General features: G+C 41.3%; 2 protein-coding genes across 10 annotated transcripts; both read right to left on the bottom strand.

Moving 5' to 3' along the window:
- Positions 1-1,261: 1,261 nt before the first annotated feature.
- On the bottom strand, positions 1,262-15,017 carry LOC110535320 (protein phosphatase 1, regulatory subunit 42). Of its 8 annotated transcripts, none has more exons than XM_036934966.2 (9): positions 14,881-15,017; positions 13,435-13,673; positions 9,373-9,539; positions 8,712-8,850; positions 5,894-6,010; positions 3,890-4,007; positions 3,575-3,706; positions 3,175-3,310; positions 1,262-2,567 (listed from the first exon to the last, which is right to left on the bottom strand). In XM_036934966.2, the coding sequence occupies exons 2-9, from the start codon at positions 13,564-13,566 to the stop codon at positions 2,489-2,491; spliced, it is 1,020 nt and encodes a 339-aa protein (XP_036790861.2). In that variant the 5' UTR covers positions 13,567-13,673; positions 14,881-15,017; the 3' UTR covers positions 1,262-2,488. The 8 variants fall into 8 exon arrangements, with proteins under 8 accessions (XP_036790861.2, XP_036790860.2, XP_090045628.1 ...); XM_036934965.2 differs by having other exon boundaries at positions 3,175-3,313; positions 13,435-13,647; XM_090189502.1 differs by having other exon boundaries at positions 13,435-13,647.
- Positions 15,018-18,013: 2,996 nt separating this feature from the next.
- On the bottom strand, positions 18,014-22,450 carry csn5 (COP9 signalosome complex subunit 5). Of its 2 annotated transcripts, none has more exons than XM_090189027.1 (8): positions 22,123-22,450; positions 21,652-21,820; positions 21,328-21,456; positions 20,814-20,879; positions 20,366-20,451; positions 19,986-20,097; positions 18,968-19,116; positions 18,014-18,281 (listed from the first exon to the last, which is right to left on the bottom strand). In XM_090189027.1, the coding sequence occupies exons 1-8, from the start codon at positions 22,257-22,259 to the stop codon at positions 18,191-18,193; spliced, it is 939 nt and encodes a 312-aa protein (XP_090045153.1). In that variant the 5' UTR covers positions 22,260-22,450; the 3' UTR covers positions 18,014-18,190.
- Between the last annotated feature and the right edge of the window lie 115 nt (positions 22,451-22,565).

Genomic DNA, 22,565 nt, shown 5'->3' with positions numbered 1-22,565 from the left:
TAACGACATCAAGGCAAGGCGAAGAGAATCTATAGTGCACCACAGACTCCACTGCTGCTCCAATACGAGATGGAGAAAAGTTGTCGTGCCGCTCCAAGTCCGGATAATCTTTATAAAGAGGCGCGGTCGTGGAAGAAGATGCGCAGTGGGGATGTCCACGTACGTAGCGCTCACCTGAGGAGCCTCTAATTTATTGCATACACAAAGAGCTGACAACTTTTTCACTCCAGAGTAATTAATCACAAGCCCTTAAGACTCCCTGCCAGTGGGAGAGACTTACTGCTCTTTTCCCTTTCGCAACATGTTTCTGTCGAAGGGGAGAGTGGAGAGACAGACCTCTTTTCAACGCCGGAGACGTTTTTCTTCTAGCAAACTAATTTTGGGGGACGGTACTTCTCCCAAAACCATGTATTTTTGTCATAGCCTTTGGTCACATCAATAAAGAGGGGACATCTGTGTTATTAACATCATATGGGTAATGAACTGATTATATGCCTTAGCCTACCTGCCTTCCTACCCAAGTGCTCTGTCATTGCTTCCCACTAGGCTACAAGAGGCCTATATCAGGTACCTGCCCAAATAAACAGTCCCTAATATTTTGATACTAATACTTGTTGCAGACTCAAATGGTTGTAACAGACCATGATGACAAGAAGACTAGGGTTAAGGTGATATGCAAAATTGACTAATTGCCAGGGTGCCTTGAGTTGCAGGTCACAAAATAGTATAATTTCCATTAAACAGCTAATAAATAAACTCTAAACAGTGCAATCAACAGGCATGTATGGGGAAATACTTGCAAGACTCATAAATTAATCACTCTGATTTCCAGGGTCAGAAAACGGAGATGTCGGGAAATTAATTAATGGAATTATTCATAACATGCATATCCTCAGACTGTTCTTAATAAAAAATGTTTTTGTAAGGATGGAGTAACAGTATTGCTCCGGGCCACTAATTATGAGGTAAAGCAAAGAGGGTTAAGTAAGCTTCGTTCCTTAATTACCCCACATCTTTCAGGGGTTACTCCGACATGTCTTTAAAAACACATTCAGACGCTCGGGGGTGAATTTAGACAGGGGATAATAAAATAACCAAAGCAATTTTACTCCTCTCTCAGCGAGTATTATTTCCACATTATGAGGGAGTGACTGCAAGGAGTGACATTAGGCTATCACGCTTTTTTGTCAAATAATATGATGCTCTGCAATGACTATTTTGTTTAAAAAAAAACAAAAAAACAAGAAGGTTCCTGTTCCAATTAAAACCTTCACCATTTATTCTACAATAATAATTTATGACAATGCTGGGCAATTAAGTGCATATCTGACATCATTATGCACGGTCGGTGTCCCCCAAAACATGTCATTAATACAGCAGGGGGAAAAAGACAAACTACACTATCAAGGACACAGATAGTGGTTATACTCAAATGATTCTTTTTTAAAGTTATTTAATTTGTATAAAACACAAATTCAGATTGGATTTGCGGTGTGGACTTATTTGACATAGAGTTCTGGGATATAACTTCCAAATTGGTGAAAATGGTATTTGTAAAAATCCAACAAAGCCATTTGTATGAAGTGAGTTGTACTTCCCAGCATGGACACACCCAAACACCAAACGGCATTCAGTCATTTCATAAATAAACACATCAGATCTTACACTCTAAAATCCAGGTATTGTAAAATTCTTATCAAGTCCACTCAGGTACACAAAACAAACATCAAACAGGCAAAGGCCAAAAAAACATAGATATAATATCAGACACTGTTTTTATAGGGCAGCTATTGTTCTGTCATAATATTTGAAGAAGACTTCAAAGGTAGTACATATATTATGACCATAAAGTGCCTCTACTGCAGTCCATCAGTCCCTGACAGTGACAGACCATAGTGTAGACTCTTTCGTATTGAGTGTGTCAGGGGTCAGGTCCACCCCTGATGTGTGGTGATAGCAGTGGGAGGTTATGTGCAGTGCTTGACTTGGACTGGAATAGGTGCCGGTAATCATTTTGGGTCCCGGGAACTGTTTATATTTAGTTGCAGAAGTTCCACAATAGTTTCTAGTTAATATTCTATAAGAGATGCAGGAGCTCAATCAGTAGAACATTTTAGGTGCTGGTACTCAGCTCTAGTGAGCTCCTGCCCAAGTCAAGCACTGGCATACTGACATATGTGTTATGTGTAAGGTAAAGTTTAGGCGTGAGAGGGTCACCAGAGTGTATATTATGTGTGTGTGTGTGTGAGAGGGTCACCAGAGTGTATGTGAGAGGGTCACCAGAGTGTATATTATGTGTGTGTGTGTGTGTTAGAGGGTCACCAGAGTGTATATTATGTGTGTGTGTGTGTGTTAGAGGGTCACCAGAGTGTATGTGAGAGGGTCACCAGAGTGTATATTATGTGTGTGTGTGTGTTAGAGGGTCACCAGAGTGTATGTGAGAGGGTCACCAGAGTGAATGTGTGTTAGCAGAGCTGGCATGTCCGTCTTACAGGCCGCAGACATTAGCATTGTCGGCCACATCACTAAGCAGCCCCGCACTCACTGGGATCTTCACGTTCCGTGGCCTGGGAGAACAGAGAGAGAGAGCTGACTAGTAAGTGATCATCAGCCTCTTCATACTTCATATTTGAGTGGTATGAAAAAGTAGAAAGCAATATATGTAAATTGGCTATTAAAGAGGAAGCCCTGAATGAACGGTTCATATGATACTGATGGTCAACACCAGGCCGACAGCAGGGAAGGCAACTATTTATTTGCATGAAAAGAAAGAAGAGCATTTGACTAATTAATAGCAGGCCGTTCCTCAAGCATGTATATACAAATGGAAGGAAACAAGCGGTTAAGTTAAACGTCTTGATGTTAAAATCACTTACTTCAACTAAGATACAATATACATTTGCCTCTAATTTTGGTCTGAATTAAAGAATAAATGAATCAATGATCAGACATGGGTGGAAGAGCCACTGTATTCTAAATCTGTCATATTGAAAAGTCTAAAAACACTGAATGTTTCTTTTGTGTCCCATATGGATGTATTAAGACTGTCTGTAACAATACATGACCAAATAAAACATTTTGTATTGATTGTACTGGTGACAGGCATTGATGATATCTTATTGTGAAAACCTTTGCTGCTGCACTGGGTGATAGGACTATAGATTGTTACGGCACCTCATTGCTGCGCTGTCCAGTTGTGAGTGTTCTGAGCGGACCTTCCTGCTGGGTCTCCCACACCCCGGAGGATTCCTCTTTCCCAGGACGTTGGCATAGTTATATTTGGATGAAGGATGGGGGCCCATGTGGAAGTCTGCTGCAACACAAACAAAGCGAGTCATACAAAGCAAGTCATACATACACCTTGTCACAGTTCTAACGATACTTCGGACATACAGACAGCAGGACCAGAGTAGGGAGAGCGTTGTGCGCCTTGGAGCAACGTTTGTGAGGCTGTAACATGGGATATGCACGTTTCAAAAGTGCAAAGTGAGTGTCTCTTTTTAAATATTTTTTAGATATTTGTATATGTGTCTAGCAGAATGATGTAAAAATATATAACAGTACATTATCTTACCAGTAAAGGGATAGGTGATCTGGCCTGTCATGATTCTTTCATCTTTCAGTTTTTTCTTGGCGTCTTTCGACGCTTTCCAGTTAATCAGGAACTGCCTGGACAACTCATTAATTTCCTTCCCATCAAGTTCGTCTACAAAAACAACATTATCATCGTCTACAATTAAATTACGTCCTGTGTGTTATAGAGCTGATATATTTTCTGTAATTGTAGAGAATTACGTAAAAGGCATTAGTTATTGAAAAATAATTTAATGTGAAATGCATAATGAAATTCCTATGATCATTAGGTGGATGTACACAACTATTTTCTCACTCAGGCTTCTGCACACAGTTATCAGCCTGTCTCTGTACTTGGGTTTGTGGCACACAGGATTTCCACTCAAATCCATTCGATGCAGCTGAGGCCATTGGCTGAACACCAACTCTATATCCTAAATAGAATACAAGAAAAATACAGAGAAACTTACGCTTTACATACTGTACTTACAAATGTAAAGGAGTCGGACACTATATTGCAGAGTGTCTGTAGTCTTTACATGACAAAGTGTGGGAAACAAAATGGCACTTTAACCTTTGAGGAAGTGAAAATGAGGCACTCTATAGTATCCATTTATAATGCGTCTACGGACTGTACTTTCCACAATGAATAAGATGTCATATAATTAACGTAATCAACAAACCGCTCTCCAGTGGGAAAATCATACTATCAACTAAAAAAATCTAATACATAATTCAAAGGTGGCACTGCCAAGAGAAAAATCCAAGGGAAAAGGTGTAAACAACACATCAGCAGTTAAAAAAAAACAACAACATTTAAACAATGTTGTTGTGTGACTAACAAGTTTTCCCTGCGGGCGCCTTCCAAGGGCTCCTCTAGCGTGTTGCCTGTCCTGCAATGTGTGTTTATCTAAAGGCACATTAATCCAAGCCTGGAAATATGTATGCTCTCTGGACGCGCTCTGATTGTTCATTGCCTTCCTGTCTCGGCCAAAGCGCTTCCACTTTTCCAGCCCGCGCTGCAATCAGTTCAGAGGGGACCCCTTTGGTGCGGCGCGCTCCCAGGCTTTGATAAATGATCGTGTCAGGGCTGTCACTCACAAGGGCCTTTGCGAGGAGTGGCTCAGCGCCAAATTGCATCCCCTGCGGGAGCGCGGAGACTAGAGCAGCCCGGACTGGACGAGCACTGCACGGCGCTAAACTGCTGGGCCCTGGTTTCTCACTGGATTTAATGATAGGCCAGTTAGGAACCTGTATTTGACCAGCGATTAAATGAGTCCGTCCTCTCTGGTCCTCTGTACCCCGTGCCGTGTGAACGGCCTCGGTAAATACCAGCCCATTTGTCACCCTGGCTGACTGCCTGTCATAATATCTTTTTAAAATCTATAATGCTTCCTCGGGATTCTGACCACACTGGGTTGAAGGCGGGATTGATCCTTCACGGTGCTGTCTTTGCAGGATCAATAATGGCAGAGGGGTTGTATAAATTAAAGGAGATATCCACTAAATATGAGAACATGAGAGCTCCCTCTGACACATGTACAGCAATTACCTGCAGAAGATTGCTCTGCTCAGTGGAATATCATTGTGTTGAGTGCCAATGTTACCCACGCTAACATTGTGCTTCAATGCTGTGTCCCAAAGTGATATTATAGCATGGATGAAGAGACATCCTTTTAAAAAGAATTCAACCATCCAGCCTTTCAGATCCATAGAGAGAGAAAAATGACTTTCCTCAGAAGTGGAGCCACAGGAACGCACAGCAGGTCGTTTTTCAAGGTCAACACATTGAACAGAAACCATATCTCTGCTTCAAATGAATCTCCCATCAACTTTAGTGGTGCTGCTGGGGAGGAGGTATCAAATGCTGTACTCACAGAGAAAGAGGAAAAATCAGCCTCCTAAGGAAGGGGAGAAACTTGCGCTTGTTTAAAGCTGTCAGCGAAGGCGGTCCTGGGGGACCAGGCCACTGATTTGTTGAATAATTCTGACCTTGTGCGAGTCGCAAAGACTGTGAACCTCTGGCGGGATTTGCAGGATTTGGTTCTTTAGCACCCTGCTCTCCATATCATTTCACACATCACTTACAGAGAGCAGCGCTGCTATGTTCACGTTACCCTGATCTGCTTATAGTCAGCGTGTTGATTTGAATACATCACGGCACACATCGTTTCTGTGATGTGGTGGGGGTTCTTTTTCGATTGCACGGTACGCTCACAGTTTACATTTTTGTCACGTAGAGTAAGTAGTGACTGGTATTAGCTAACTCCATCAGTAGCGGTAGTTTTTTTTGTTCATGAGGAAACGTAGGAGCTCTTACCTGCATGTCCTGTAGCTGGTTGTCTGCAGCAAAGAAATGTGTGAGTTTCTTTAGAATGGCAAGATCTCTGACATCATCTATGTTGTTCTTATTGATATTCAAGACACCTAGAGATTCCTGCAAAGATAAGTGAAACATTTGAAAAACTACTTGAATAATATTTACAACCAGTATATATTATTGTCCCTTGAGTACACCTGTAAAATGGTTCACCAGATTGCTTTGGTTCTATATTGGTTCTATTAAATACTGCTGTTGAAATGTGATATTCCTCTTAGTTTCAGTCCCTTTAACTAGAGGCGTTGATAAAAAGTGGGAGCTTTAACATTTGCACTGCAATTTCTTTAATTATCAAAATAAACAAAAACGTGAGATTTGCAGTTTGTTTACCCAGGGCCCGAGGAGTAAACAGCCATGGTTGATCTGTGAGACCAGAAAGTGCCACAGAGCTCTCTTTGACATCATCAAACCCAGTACAATACCACTTTTACAGGGACCACTGGCCTTATGGAAATCTGAGAGACCTTTGCCAGACAAGCACATAATGCAGGTCGTGAACATACAGTGGGGCAAAAAAGTATTTAGTCAGCCACCAATTGTGCAAGTTCTCCCACTTAAAAAGATGAGAGAGGCCTGTAACTTTCATCATAGGTACACTTCAACTATGACAGACAAAATGAGATTTTTTTTCCTCCAGAAAATCACATTGTAGGATTTTTAATGAATTTATTTGGAAATTATGGTGGAAAATAAGTATTTGGTCAATAACAAAAGTTTATCTCAATACTTTGTTATATACCCTTTGTTGGCAATGACAGAGGTCAAACGTTTTCTGTAAGTCTTGACAAGGTTTTCACACACTGTTGCTGGTATTTTGGCCCATTCCTCCATGCAGATCTCCTCTAGAGCAGTGATGTTTTGGGGCTGTTGCTGGGCAACACGGACTTTCAACTCCCTCCAAAGGTTTTCTATGGGGTTGAGATCTGGAAACTGGTTAGGCCACTCCAGGACCTTGAAATGCTTCTTACGAAGCCACTCCTTCGTTGCCCGGGCGGTGTGTTTGGGATCATTGTCATGCTGAAAGACCCAGCCACGTTTCATCTTCAATGCCCTTGTTGATAGAAAAAATCTCACGATACATGGCCCCATTCATTCTTTCCTTTACACGGATCAGTCGACCTGGTCCCTTTGCAGAAAAACAGCCCCAAAGCATGATGTTTCCACCCCCATGATTCACAGTAGGTATGGTGTTCTTTGGATGCAACTCAGCATTCTTTGTCCTCCAAACACAACGAGTTGAGTTTTTACCAAAAAGTTATATTTTGTTTTCATCTGACCATATGACATTCTCCCAATCTTCTCCTGGATCATCCAAATGCTCTCTAGCAAACTTCAGACGGGCCTGGACATGTACTGGCTTAAGCAGGGGGACACGTCTGGCACTGCAGGATTTGAGTCCCTGGCGGCGTAGTGTGTTACTGATGGTAGGCTTTGTTACTTTGGTCCCAGCTCTCTGCAGGTCATTCACTAGGTCCCCCCGTATGGTTCTGGGATTTTTGCTCACCGTTCTTGTGATCATTTTGACCCCACGGGGTGAGATCTTGCGTGTAGCCCCAGATCGAGGGAGATTATCAGTGGTCTTGTATGTCTTCCATTTCCTAATAATTGCTCCCACAGTTGATTTCTTCAAACCAAGCTGCTTACATATTGCAGATTCAGTCTTCCCAGCCTGGTGCAGGTCTACAATTTTGTTTCTGGTGTCCTTTGACAGCTCTTTGGTCTTGGCCATAGTGGAGTTTGGAGTGTGACTGTTTGAGGTTGTGGACAGGTGTCTTTTATACTGATAACAAGTTCAATCAGGTGCCATTAATACAGGTAACGAGTGGAAGACAGAGGAGCCTCTTAAAGAAGAAGTTACAGGTCTGTGAGAGCCTTGTTTGTAGATGACCAAATACTTATTTTCCACCATAATTTGCAAATTTAATTCATTAAAAATCCTACAATGTGATTTTCTGGATTTTTTTTTCTAATTTTGTCTGTCATAGTTGAAGTGTACCTATGATGAAAACTACAGGCCTCTCTCATCTTTTAAAGTGGGAGAACTTGTACAATTGGTGGCTGACTAAATACTTTTTTGCTCCACTGTATATGATTAATTAATGGTGGAATCCTGGTGCATAACTTGCATTTCAGTTGTCAATTGTGGTGTGAAATGAGCTGAAACAACCTCCTTTACTATAGGATGTGGTTGGTGATGTAGTTGGTGTGTTAAGGCGTCTGCATACTAGGTTTGTCTTGCTCCTAGCAGAACTCGGCTAGGCAAAGCGAACGTCTGTGCCTCGCATACTCCCTTAAAAATCCATTTTCTTTAAAAACAAGAAAAAAGTGCCAATATGACTTTTTGTCCCTCTTGAGATGGCCTAGCAACAACATACAGCTACACTTCCTCAAAATAGTCCGAATCGATCTAAGATTAATCAAGGAATCTGTCTTAGTCGTGCAATTTTTCATCTAAGATGTTCGGTGCAGTATTTCTCAAGTGAAAAAGTGTGCATGAAAACTAGTCATCTCTCGTTGAATGACAACCAACACGTCATTGAAGAATCGCTACTGTTGATCAATCACCAACGAAGGGGTGTAGACTTCGGCTACAGAACTTCGGCTTGCCTCAAGAAAAAATGTGTGCTTGAACAGCTGAAAAAACCCTGCCAAATGCTGCCGAACACAAAAACGAACATAAATGTTACAAAATGTATTTAGAATATATGCGCACACTGTTTAGACTGGGAAGCATACAGTAAGCTTTAGTGTGTCTTACAGCGAGGGAGAGGAGAGTCCTGGGGTCAAAGAGTAGCTTCTCTCCACTGGGGAGTCTCTGGCCCTCCATGTGGAGCTCCTTCAGCTCCCCCAGCTCCTCTAACCCCTCCACCACCGTGATGCTGTTTCCCCCCAGGTACCTGATATGGCACAGAGAGACACACACACATACACACACACACACACAAACGTAAGAGATATACATGCATGCACGCCAAGACAAAAACATGGGCGAATGGAGAAACATGGACACATGCACACAGACAGTCAGAGACAGTTTTACCACAGACGTCATACATTTAAAGGGATACTTTGGGATTTTGTCAATTAAACACTTTATCTACTTCCCCAGAGATAGATGAACTTCTGGATTTTACCTCTTCGTCCAGTATCAATTTCACAAGCCAATGCTAAGTAGCGTAAAGCACAGTGACTGGAAGTCTACAGGAACAGCTAGCATGTTAGCTGTTGCCATAGACTTCCAGTCATTGTGCTAACACTAGTTAGAAATTGTGCTAACGCTAGTTAGCAACTTCCTTCAAACTGCACGCAGCGACATAAAAATGGTATCATCAAGTTAATTTATCGCCAGGGAAGTAGATAACAGGCTCCATTGCCAAAATCTCTAAGTATCCATTTAAACTGGACAAGCTCCTACTCACAGTTTGGAGAGCTTCTGCAGGCCGGAGAGGTTATCTATGTGAGTGATGTTGTTGTTCTGCATGTATAGGTGAGTGAGGTTGGAGGCAAAACCCAGGTTGCAGATCTGGCTGATCTGATTGTCGTACAGGTAGAGGACTGTGAGATTTCTGCACATGGAGAGATCGTCCTGCAACAAACAAAGATAATATCCCTACTAGGGACGCACGATATATCGGTAAGCATATAGGAAACGGACGATATTAGCTAAAAATGCCAACATCGGCCCGATGTCTAGTTTAACGCCGATGTGCAAAACTGATGTCAAATCTGACGTGCATACCTATATAACGTAGGTAGATGACCTACATACAGTGCCTTGCGAAAGTATTCGGCCCCCTTGAACTTTGCGACCTTTTGCCACATTTCAGGCTTCAAACATAAAGATATAAAACTGTATTTTTTTGTTAAGAATCAACAACAAGTGGGACACAATCATGAAGTGAAACGACATTTATTGGATATTTCAAACTTTTTTAACACATCAAAAACTGAAAAATTGGGCGTGCAAAATTATTCAGCCCCTTTACTTTCAGTGCAGCAAACTCTTTCCAGAAGTTCAGTGAGGATCTCTGAATGATCCAATGTTGACCTAAATGACTAATGATGATAAATACAATCCACCTGTGTGTAATCAAGTCTCCGTATCAATGCACCTGCACTGTGACAGTCTCAGAGGTCCGTTAAAAGCACAGAGAGCATCATGAAGAACAAGGAACACACCAGGCAGGTCCGAGATACTGTTGTGAAGAAGTTTAAAGCCGGATTTGGATACAAAAAGATTTCCCAAGCTTTAAACATCCCAAGGAGCACTGTGCAAGCGATAATATTGAAATGGAAGGAGTATCAGACCACTACAAATCTAACAAGACCTGGCCGTCCCTCTAAACTTTCAGCTCATACAAGGAGAAGACTGATCAGAGATGCAGCCAAGAGGCCCATGATCACTCTGGATGAACTGCAGAGATCTACAGCTGAGGTGGGAGACTCTGTCCATAGGACAACAATCAGTCGTATATTGCACAAATCTGGCCTTTATGGAAGAGTGGCAAGAAGAAAGCCATTTCTTAAAGATATCCATAAAAAGTGTCATTTAAAGTTTGCCACAAGCCACCTGGGAGACACACAAAATCTACAATGGAATGGTTAAAAAATAAACATATCCAGGTGTTAGAATGGCCAAGTCAAAGTCCAGACCTGAATCCAAGCGAGAATCTGTGGAAAGAACTGAAAACTGCTGTTCACAAATGCTCTCCATCCAACCTCACTGAGGTCGAGCTGTTTTGCAAGGAGGAATGGGAAAAAACTGCAAAACTGATAGAGACATACCCCAAGCGACTTACAGCTGTAATCGCAGCAAAAGGTGGCGCTACAAAGTATTAACTAAAGGGGGCTGAATAATTTTGCACGCCCAATTTTTCAGGTTTTGATTTGTTAAAAAAGTTTGAAATATCCAATAAATGTCGTTCCACTTCATGATTGTGTCCCACTTGTTGTTGATTCTTCACAAAAAAATACAGTTTTATATCTTTATGTTTGAAGCCTGAAATGTGGCAAAAGGTTGCAAAGTTCAAGGGGGCCGAATACTTTCGCAAGGCACTGTACCTATATAACGTAGGTAGATGACGTGCATACCTATATAACGTAGGTAGATGACCTACATACCCATATAACGTAGGTAGATGACGTAATGACTTGAAAATAAAGTAGAGCCGCACACTCTAAGAGCTCAGATGCAAAAATGTAATGTCCAAAGTTTCGACAGGCAAGCTATCTTCATCAGGGTAGCATCTGAGCTCTTAGAGTGTGCGGCTCTTCATTATTTTCAAGTTTTCCACTCCACTAGCCAGCACCTCACCTGAACAGGTGTGCATTTCATTTTCCTCTAGATGACGTAATGACGCCACGAAAAATACACAGCGCTACACAGAACAAAAGCAGAAAAATACACAGCGCTACACAGAACAAAAGCAGAAAAATACACAGCGCTATACAGAACAAAAGCAGAAAAATACACAGCGCTATACAGAACAAAAGCAGAAAAATACACAGCGCTATACAGAACAAAAGCAGAAAAATACACAGCGCTACACAGAACAAAAGCAGAAAAATACTAAGCGCACACTTCTAACAATTAAACAAGTTCAAGTTGAGCAGTCATTTGAAAGACTAAGAACATTTCAGCGAGACAAAGGCGAAATCCATTAACGCCAAGATAATGGAATTCATTATACTACTTGATATGGGCGTCACTGCTATTAGCTTCACGACTGACATTTGGACCAGCGATGGCAGCCCCATGAGCATGCGGAGTCTGACAGCACAGTGGGTCAACGAGGATTTCGTACTGAGGAGAGCCGTATTGCATGCTCAAGAATGTGCTGGTTCTCATACCGCTGCTGCCATTTCAATGGCATTTGAAAACATGTTTAAAACTTGGAAACATGAACACACTCCTAACACCATTTGAGTCGAGAAATAAGCTAACCCTCTGTCATGGCACTGAAACGCCTGCTCAACAAAACTGCAGACAGACCGTGGGGTTAACTTTACAAAAGTACTCGAGGCTGTGAAAGTGATTCGGTGGTATTCTCTCTGAGCCTCTTTACCGTGTCGCCACCATGCTCGATGCTAGGAACAAGGACCGCTACTTCGATGCAGACAAGAAACAGGGTTTACATGAAATGTGACAGACACAGCTGGACAAGATGGAAACGGACACAGTGACAGTGCGCACAGAGGAAGAGAGGCCACAGACAGACAGAGCTGAAACTTCACTGCTTGACATGTGTGATGAAATCCTGTTTGAGAATGAAACGACTGAACAAATGAACAACGAAACAGCACTTGTTTCGTTGAATAGGCCATCTATTCCTCAAGCAGACCATCTATTCCTCAAGCAGACCATCTATTCCTCAAGCAGGCCATCTATTTAGCAGGCCATCTATTCCCCAAGCAGGCCATCTATTCCCCAAGCAGGCCATATATTCCTCAAGGTGTCCATCTATTCCCCAAGCAGGCCATCTATTCCTCAAGCAGGCCCTCTATTCCTCAAGCAGGCCATATATTCCTCAAGCAGACCATCTATTCCCCAAGCAGGCCATCTATTCTCCAAGCAGGCCATCTATTCCTCAAGCAGGCCACCTATTCCTCAAGGTGTCCATCTATTCCTCAAGCAGGCCATCTATTCCTCAAGCAGGCCATCTATTCCTCAAGCAGGCCATCTATTCCCCAAGCAGGCCATCTATTCCTCAAGCAGGCCATCTAAACAAGACTTCCTTTTCCTCTATGCCTCATTTCCAGTGGTATGCACACATGCCTCAGTTCCAGTGGTATGCACACATGCCTCAGTTCCAGTGGTATGCACACATGCCTCAGTTCCAGTGGATGCACACATGCCTCAGTTCCAGTGGTATGCACACATGCCTCAGTTCCAGTGGTATGCACACATGCCTCAGTTCCAGTGGATGCACACATGCCTCAGTTCCAGTGGTATGCACACATGCCTCAGTTCCAGTGGTATGCACACATGCCTCAGTTCCAGTGGTATGCACACATGCCTCAGTTCCAGTGGTATGCACACATGCCTCAGTTCCAGTGATATGCGCACACTTCTGTTGAGAGAGAAATACACGCACACACAGATCTGAATGTGACAGCAAGTCTTTTCTAAACTTGATCTCTGGGCATGAGCAAGTAAGTGAAAGAAATAGGTTTTGATTAAGTTTGACTGGTAATGGGACATACGTAAATGCCAACAAAATGACTTTTTGGTCAGTGTGTGTGTGTTTCAACTATTTAACTGTCCTAGAATACATAAAAGGCCCTAACAATGTTTATATTGGTTATTGGTATCGTTTTTTTTGGCAAGGAAAATATTGGATATCGGTATCGGCCAAAAATATCATATCGGTGCATCCCTAATCCCTACCATTAGAAGCTAAAAGAGAGAAGCACAGAAACAAAACATAGCTAGCCTATATTAATTTAGGTAACTGTAGTATGTCTTATGATATCATACATACAATGTCCTCTATGTTCCTGTTGGAGAAGTTCAGATGAGTGAGTTTCTTGAGGTACTTTGGGAGGGAGTAGCTTCTCTTGTTTTTGAAATGGTTGCTGGATTTGGCAATCAGATCCATGGTGAGGCGGACCATGATGGCTCGTTACAGACACTGCTTCAGAGTGGATCCTTCTCAGCTTCAGCAAAGCGCTCACAGAACAACCACCAGAAACATCTGAACAAGGGAAACACATGAACTAGCTGTAAAGAGACAAGTCAGAAGGAAAATACATGTTATTGGAGTTATGCCACAGAAAATGTCTGTCCTTTTCAAAAATATATATTTCCTCAATGAAATATTTGTGATATTAGGTGCTCATTGAAGTAAAGTGGAATATATCTATGCCTAAATTAAACTGAATGTGTATAAAAGGAAGCTGATAGCATTTGTCAAAGTCAGTACCGGTAACTGCTGCTAAAAGCATTAGCTGGTCATTTTTATTCTCACAACTGACTTTACACCAGAAAGGATGAGAGGTGCAAAGGTGGGATGGGCACTCAATTTGTGGTAATTAGGTCCATCTATTCCCAAAGCAGGCCATATATTTCTCAAGCATGCCCTCTATTCCTTAAGCAGGCCATGTATTCCTCAAGGTGTCCATCTATTCCCCAAGCAGGCCATCTATTCCCAAAGCAGGCCATCTATTCCTCAAGCAGGCCCTCTATTCCTCAAGCAGGCCATATATTCCTCAAGCAGGCCATCTATTCTGCAAGCAGGCCATCTATTCCCCAAGCAGGCCATCTATTCCTCAAGCAGGCCATCTATTCCTCAAGGTGTCCATCTATTCCTCAAGCAGGCCACCTATTCCTCAAGCAGGCCATCTATTCCCCAAGCAGGCCATCTATTCCGCAAGCAAGCCACCTATTCCTCAAGCAGGCCATCTATTCCCCAAGCAGGCCATCTATTCCCCAAGCAGGCCATCTGAACAAGACTTTATTCCTTTTCCTCTGCCTCAGTTCCAGTGGTATGAGCACACTTCTGTTGAGTGAGAAATACACGCACACACAGATCTGAATGTGACAGCAAGTCTTTTCTAAACTTGATCTCTGGGTATGAGGCTGAGTTGACATGGAGAGCCTCTGATTGATTGAGATGAGATCTCCACTGTGCAGCTGCAAGGTCAGTGAAGCCCTCGGGACTGGACGGACAGCAGTTAATCACGTTCAAAACAACTGACACAAGCAGCAGTTAACTTACAGGATAAACACAAAGCCACATACATAAATGCTCTGTAGCAACTAACGTTAGCTAACAAGCTAACTGTTACTACTACTGTTACTAGTACTGTAGATAACGGTAGACATAAACAACACACTAGCAAGGCAACTAACTTTAGCCTTTCAACAAAGCTGTCAGCGATAGCCAGCCAAAAAAATAGGCTTTAAAAGTACATACAAATCTACCTACCACTGTAGTATATGCACGTGTCCTTGTAATTTGTCGATAAAAGAGACTAATGCTAAAGATGTGGGGTGAGATGAGGTGAAAGTTTACACTCGTGTGTGGATATCCTTGTTGGGAATAGTTGCCATGGGAACAACACAGATGAGCGTGCAGAGAGGACTGCGCAGCTCATCTGCATACTTTCCTATGTAATAAATACATATTTTATGCAGATACTGTTAATTTCCTTTCTCTACTATATTGGAATAGTAACAGATTGCTTACAAGTACGCTAATTAACAACCACGGATTTATTTGAGTTTTTCGAGCATGAGCTGTTTACAAACTGTGTCTATGGTTTACACAAGCGTCAATCAAATTGTGCACCATGTGCAGTTGCAGTCAGAAAGATAGATTGCTATTGTGCTCATTACTAATTACTTGCAATGGTTGTCTGTATACACGCATGTAATTATTGTCAACGCTCTGTTATATTTAACTACAAAACTTTTTTTTTCCATTATGACAGTTTTGTGAAAAATGACCAAAACACAGGCCGTTATTAATGTGAAAAAAAATGACCGTGCCCCAAAACTTGAGGATATAAATTAATTTCCTTTTTCTTATAGTACATTTCAGTTAAAAAGGAACCCAAACGTAACTGGATCTAGAACAAACATAGGAATTCACAAAGGAAGTGGTAGATGAATTACATGGCTTTGGCAGAAATTAATTGGCTGTGCAGTGCATTACATTATTGCTGCAGTCAGCATTCAGGTAAGAAAACAAAACACTTCCTTTAGATTGTTCATTTCTCTGTGAACCACAGTTTTTTGCCATTTGTATCTAGATCTTCCAAATGGTTATATATGCATCCAAAATATTTGTGAATTGGATTGCATTTCACACTTAATTACCTTTGGGCCAGACTTTTCTGGCGGAGTATATAAAAATAAATATTGGATAAATATAGAGAAAGCCAGAATCAAACAAGCTAAATTCCATTCAGCACTTTTCCTTTCTTCAGAAATAGCCAGTAAACAATTCCATTCAAACACCATTAATCATGTAGTATTTTATGTACCTTTCTGATGATCAGCTACTTGTGTGGTATTGACCTCTGAAATTAAAACTGTTTTGCCTTTTCAGTGGTGAAATGTAAAACATTTTATGTCCATGATCCACGATTATATGAGGTCAAAGGTTAAATAAAGATCAAAGAGTGTGGAAGATGTCAAACAGACAGAAAGGCAGACAGACATACACACATAAACAGTGAAACAGAGTCAATTTAGTAAAGATCTTGCAGCTACCCCTGAGGTCAGGCCTCTATTGCCTGCGGACTTGTACATGAGGTAACCCGACACCATGTTTATCAGTTTCTCCAACTTTCTGGGCTGAATGCTGTCCCACTTCTCCCCTTCTCTCCAGCCAAGATCACATTGCTCCCAGTAATAATGTGTATAACGCGCCAAGCAGGCCGGGGTCACAGTGCGATTGGCTCAGTGAGTCTCAGCAGTGACCCGTGTATTGTTATATAATGTCAGGGCCCGGGCTTCCTGCGACTGAATGACTTGTCTCCACTTATGCATGCAGAGCACTTGGCAGGGAGGAAATGTAGCGCTATGGGCCCTTATTTCCCCCCAAACATAGCTCCCCTTTAGGGCAACCAGTGAGTTCCAACCCCCTTCACTACACCATGCTTGTTGATCGTGTTCTGAGATCCAAAGTAAACAGGGCCTATAAGGGCCTAGTGATAAATAGCTATTCATCTTTAGCCTTATCAATCGTCTGTTCTCAGAACTACAGTTAGTTTTTAAAATCAGTATTACATCACCCCTGTTTATTATTCCAATTAATTTTCTATTAATTCACCAAATTAGATGGAATTTCAGTTTCATGGACGATTTGGATAATAGGAAGCATATTTAATGTATGCTTAATGAAAATAAATGTAACTTACATTGCAATAGTATTGAATGCTTGTCTTTCTATGGAATTCACATTTACTAGTTTCCACTGTTGCATAGAAATGTTAATCTGGTGTTGATCATAAGATTTACATGCAGGCCTAAGTCAAATGCTTTCAGTACGGAACACTGGTCTTATATTTAAATGATCATTTTACAAACCTTGCATTAGGTAAAACCATTACTAAGAAAGTACATTCCATATACTCGTAGAGCATCTAGCCATAACAGTACTTAGCTCTTACAGTAACAGTACTGTAATGCACTTAATGGTTTGGCAAAACCACTAGCTACAGTGGATTCAATGGACCATGTGAGGGGAAAGCCAAATTGTTCACGCTTGTTAATTCCAAAATTCTCAAATTGCATTAAACACTATTCAATAAGTTTCCTATTTCTGAAACCCCACATTAGGATACACACTTAACCTACTATAATAATGTAAAAAGAAAATAATTACAAGAATTGGTGCCAAAAGCCCATGTACATGACAAAATGCAGAGACCCATTCAATCAGCCCAAAATATGGTTCAATGCCTCTGCAATGCTGCATCGAAAATATACATCCCACCAGTACAATACTACAAGAAAAAAAAGTATTATTGCATGAAACTGTGCCAGAGCTGCTGTGAAGAGCAGACGGGTTGTGTGAATAGACTTGTGTGCATGGCTCCTGTTTCTGTGCTGCATCATTGCTGCGGCGCAGCTTGACCACTCCGTCACCCTGAAGGACTGTGTACCATTGAGACAACCTGCCCCGAGAGCCACTCCACGGAGATATCTCGACCATGCCAGCCAGTGTTTACGTTTGAGCCGATGCAGCGGCTTGAGTTTGTTGTTCCATTATGTAATGCTATGATTGGCCAGAGTTGAAATGACTGGCTAACTGGTTAATATCATTTTTTAATGGAGAAATATGTAACCATGGTCTTTGTTAAAGTGTTAGGTTGTACTCTACTCCAGCCAATGCCAAGCAGCTATGGGACATGACAATGGCACAGCACTGTGTCATGTTGAACCCAAAGGAGCATACCATTCAAATGTCTGCAAGCATTCAAAAATAAGAAATCTACATTATTTAGTGTATGCTTAAAGAAAAGCAATTAAGTTAAAACGATATGGTTCATCAACCTCAGGAATACGTCACTGAAAACTTTAGTCAAGGAAATAAATACAGAACGTAGATACACTTTAAACACCACTATTTATTTACGTACACACAAGTTGAGATCAATCATTCACTAACTTTCTTCAGATAATAAGTGACAGATCATTCTGCTAACAATAATCTAAATGCTAAACATACACAGTAATACACACACACACACACACGAGGCGTGAACTCGACTTGGGCCGTTTCGGGCTTAGTTGGCAGACGTGTTGATTTGATTGAAGAGTTTATCCTTGATGACTTGAGACATTAGACCATGGATCGCCTCAATGGTCGTCTTGCAGCTAGAATAGCCAGGGGAAAAAAGGAAAGTGAACTTTCGCTCTGGACATGAAGAGGTGACACAGATTACCTATCAATCAACAGACCAGGCAGATTAATAAACAGATAGGTGTTGCATTCATGGGAGAAACTCAAGAAATCCCAGCTTGAATAAATAAGCAGACATTGATTAGTTAGGTAGGACATGCCACCAGCTAAAATAGTAACTAATCATTCTTATCACATCTACACACAAATCATTTGTGATCAAAATGGTTGCAAAACACATCGCAATAATAGGGATATTGGATAACTTAAAGGCCTAAGCAGACCAGAGATTTAGATTTTACATTGATGGTGTTCATCAGACAATATCATAAGACAGATCAATGACAATTGATTTTGTCAGCCGTTTATTTCACTACTGTGGAGTTTAACAGCATTGGTTTATGGTTTTCAATAACATCAGCAATCATCATCAAAGTAACAGTAAATGAGGAATTATCAACACTCCAGTCAGTCAATACCTCCGCCTAAACAAAACATATGGTGATGTATGCTTCTATGACAACAAACTATTGACCATGACAATATTAGAGAATCACGCTATGAATCAATCACTAAATAACCCGAGGTCTGGTACTGAATGCCAAATCAATAAGTTAGCCAAAAATGCCTAATAAACATTATCTAAACTGTGTTGCTTTACCTGTCTCGTGTAGCTTTGGCCAGTTTGTCCTCAGACTTCCTGTCGTGTGTGTCCAGGCCCAGCATGAAGCTTCCTCTTCCCAGCTGAGCCTCCGACTGCTCCAGCTTCTCAGACAGGTCAAACACCTGGCCTGTGGTGTATTCTGAATTCTGCGGACATAAGGTCACACACATTGGATTATGTACCTACCTATATGTTATATTGTCATCAGACGAAAGTATACGATGAAGTTCCTCAAAGTGCGTGGAAGCAGTAGCCTATATACTGGTCCGTATGTGGGCTTTCTTTACACACACACACACACACACACACGAGAATGTTCATGCACAATTTCACCACCAACTATTTTCTTCACCGCTACTGAGACATTCAATACAAGCATGCCGAACTTGATAAAGGCTTAAATGGCTTGCCAAGTCGCCGTGAAAAGGGATCGTGAAAAGGTTTGCCTAAGGTGAGGCCGTGTTTTCCATGGAGCAGGTAATTAGGAGACAATGACAGGGGCCCAGACTGTGGTAACAGTGTAGTCACTGACAAAGCCCTTTGCCAATGGAGCAGCCAATTCCTGACAACTAGTCAATCCATCTTAATCCAGAATGCCCAGAGTGCACTGTTTGGATAGTCCGCTGCCTTTAGACTGTTTAGCCAGAGCGGCGGCATCCACAATGGGAATTCACTGGGGCTTTCAATCTCTAGAATGTACTGGCAATGAGGGAGATGATCCATAGTAAACCACAGTGACAACTGTGTCACATCTCCAACTCATAGATTATTTGTTTGCAGGTTAACGTGGTGGCCTCAGTCATATTAATTAACCCATTTTTGTAAATCTGTTTACAGACTTAAAAAAAAAACATAAAATGGCTATTAATAACAATCTAAATAAACAGAGGGATTTTTATTCATATGCAAGACCTCTACTTCAGCTGCTCCTTGATTCTGCATTGAATTTTTAGATATCTCATTGTAAAGTGTTCTTGAACATTGCTTAATATAGAGTTATATTCCAAACACTTACCGTCAGAAGACTTGAAGAGCTCAGAGTGTTGACCCAGTATTTATTCCAGAGGAGCTCCAGTAATTTCCGGTCGAGGGAAGACTTGAAATAAGTCACCTCCAGGGCATAATACCTAAACAAACAAAACCCCATGGCACTTAGTGAATAATTACACAATGTCAATTAAATTAAGAATATATTACCTTTTTATTTACCACAGTGTTACGAAGGCATTATTAAAACATAATAACTTGAACTTGTGTTATAGGCTACATCAACCTAAACACATGTTTTTATTTGAAGTAACTTGTCATGGTTATACACAGACAATTTGCAAGATGATGCTTAAGATTATTTGTGTGCCTAAACATTCTGCAAGTTAAATGTCCAACAAGACTCACTGTTTGCAGTGCACACCGAAGTCTTCGATCTTGTTCAGGGGAATGGTCTGATACTCAGAGGGTCCTTCATCAGGAGGTTTGTAACCCTGAAAACACAGACAATTATTAGACTCATTGATAAATTGATATTTAGAGAGAGGAAATGTGGTCTTAAAATATTTGCCCAATTTGATAGACACACCCATCCATTAAGGAATTAGCCAATTAAGGAATGGAGACAATTAACACAAGAGTTAACACAAGATTGACAATTAATCATTATATTATTTATTATAGATACAAGAAAACCTTAAGTGTTCCATGTTGTATGGGTAAAAAATACTGTACAAAAATGATATATTATGTATTTATGAGTGGAATATCTTTTGCAGTAATTTTGTACCCAACTTGTCTAATGTAATAGAGCTAAAGACTGAAATAATTGCAATAAACACATTTTACTCCTTACTTTGGGATATGTTCTGAAGGCGCCAAGATTGACTTTCCCTGCAGATATGGTGCGAGTGGGGTCAATCTGGGAGGGAAACAGATACAGTAGAACAGGAAAATGCATTCTGAGGTCAGACAGTCTCTAGAGATCACCCCAAGCCGGCCACCAGGTGTGAAGTTTTTTTCTTAACTACTGCTGCCAGTGTATTCAAAGAACACACTTAATTACCCTATGCCCTTGAGACTGGAGCACTGCGAATCCAATCAAGTGCAAATAACATCTACAGTTACAAAAGCCAAATATTTGCCCATGTCTCTTGGTGAACGACTACCATACATCAACAACCACTAAAGGGATGCCTAAAACCTGATTGCACCCCTCTCAGTTACTCATGCATTACTTTGTACCTGCAAATTCAAAAAGAAAACCAAAGTACTGTATTTAGGAAAGCAAATGGAAATTCAAACATGTGTATTTCGCAGGTATTGAGCTATTGAACTATATGCTAAGGTTGATCTTTCACTGTACTCACCACCACTGCCACGAAGGGCTCTTGAAACTGCTGGTTGAGCATCTGAGTGCTGACATCGATACCTGACAACCAGCAGCCGTAGCCTGGATGACTGTGGTACCAGCCAATGGCGTTCTCCAGACGACCAACCTGACAGTTCACAAATGGCATCAGCATCAAGTCAATGAAGAGAGAGTGTCCATTAAGAGATAATGGACACTATGTTGAAACTATGTTACCCTTGTGATAAACAGTTCTCACTAAAATATCATGTTTTATCAATCCTTTTCTGCAACATTGAGGACGAAAAACACGTCCCTCCCTTCCAGGAGTCAGTCATAATACCTGTTTGGCATTCTCAATGTAGGCAGCCATGTATTCATAAGCCGCAGCCTGCGCGTTGACCCGGGTCTCTGTGCCCTCCACTGGTAAGGCAAAGCTGTCCATGATGTTCATGGTCTCCCCGTCCACTTTCCCCAGCATCAGTCCCATCACCTCTAGGTTGCCCCCGGACCTGGCGTGCATCACCATTTTCAGCAGCGCCAGAGCAGAGATCTTGCAGTACTTAAAGTATTGATGACTACGGGACAGCAATCATAGTAGTGTGAATCATACATTTGTTATTGCCAGTTCAGCTAGCTAGCTAGCATTAGCAGCTAGCTAGCAATGTAGGGAGAATTTCCATTGTTGACATGCTAACTAGCTAGCCAATTTAGCTAGAAGCTAGCTGGTAAAGCTACGTTAACTCAGTCCAACAATGAACTAGCAAGCAGTTGCAAAGAAAAGCAACTGACAATCTATAAAATGTATACTTACTCCTTTGTCCATGGCTTCGCAGCAAGGATTTCTTGCTGTTGTTTTTTGTCATATTTATAGATTTCATCTATGCTCTGAACTTCCTGCATACTGTTTTGTAGCTCCCATGTTTTCTGTGCCATGCTACTCCCTGCCATTTTGATAAACTAGTTTTACTACCTCTCTAAAATATAAAGCAATACTAGAGAAAAAAGGTAGATAGAACTAGAGTGCTATCAAACGCTGAATAAAAAAAACTCTAGCTAGCTAATTATAACATAATCAAAAAACCGGTATCCCTTGCTCATCTACTTGTTCAGGGAGCCATGACACTGGTCTGTACCATGCTGTGGTAAAGGAGGACATGCACGTTTCAAAATATAAAATGTTAGGTGATATTTATATTCAGTTCATGACTATAGCTACATAGAAAACTATCAAATTAGCCCAGAAATGCATGGAAT

The sequence above is a fragment of the Oncorhynchus mykiss genome, chromosome 11 (genome assembly GCF_057628025.1).
Source record: "Oncorhynchus mykiss isolate SJ-2025 chromosome 11, ASM5762802v1, whole genome shotgun sequence".
NCBI lineage: Eukaryota > Metazoa > Chordata > Actinopteri > Salmoniformes > Salmonidae > Oncorhynchus > Oncorhynchus mykiss.
The sequence above is the reverse complement of the archived record's forward strand: the minus strand, read 5'-3'. Positions and strand labels throughout refer to the sequence as shown.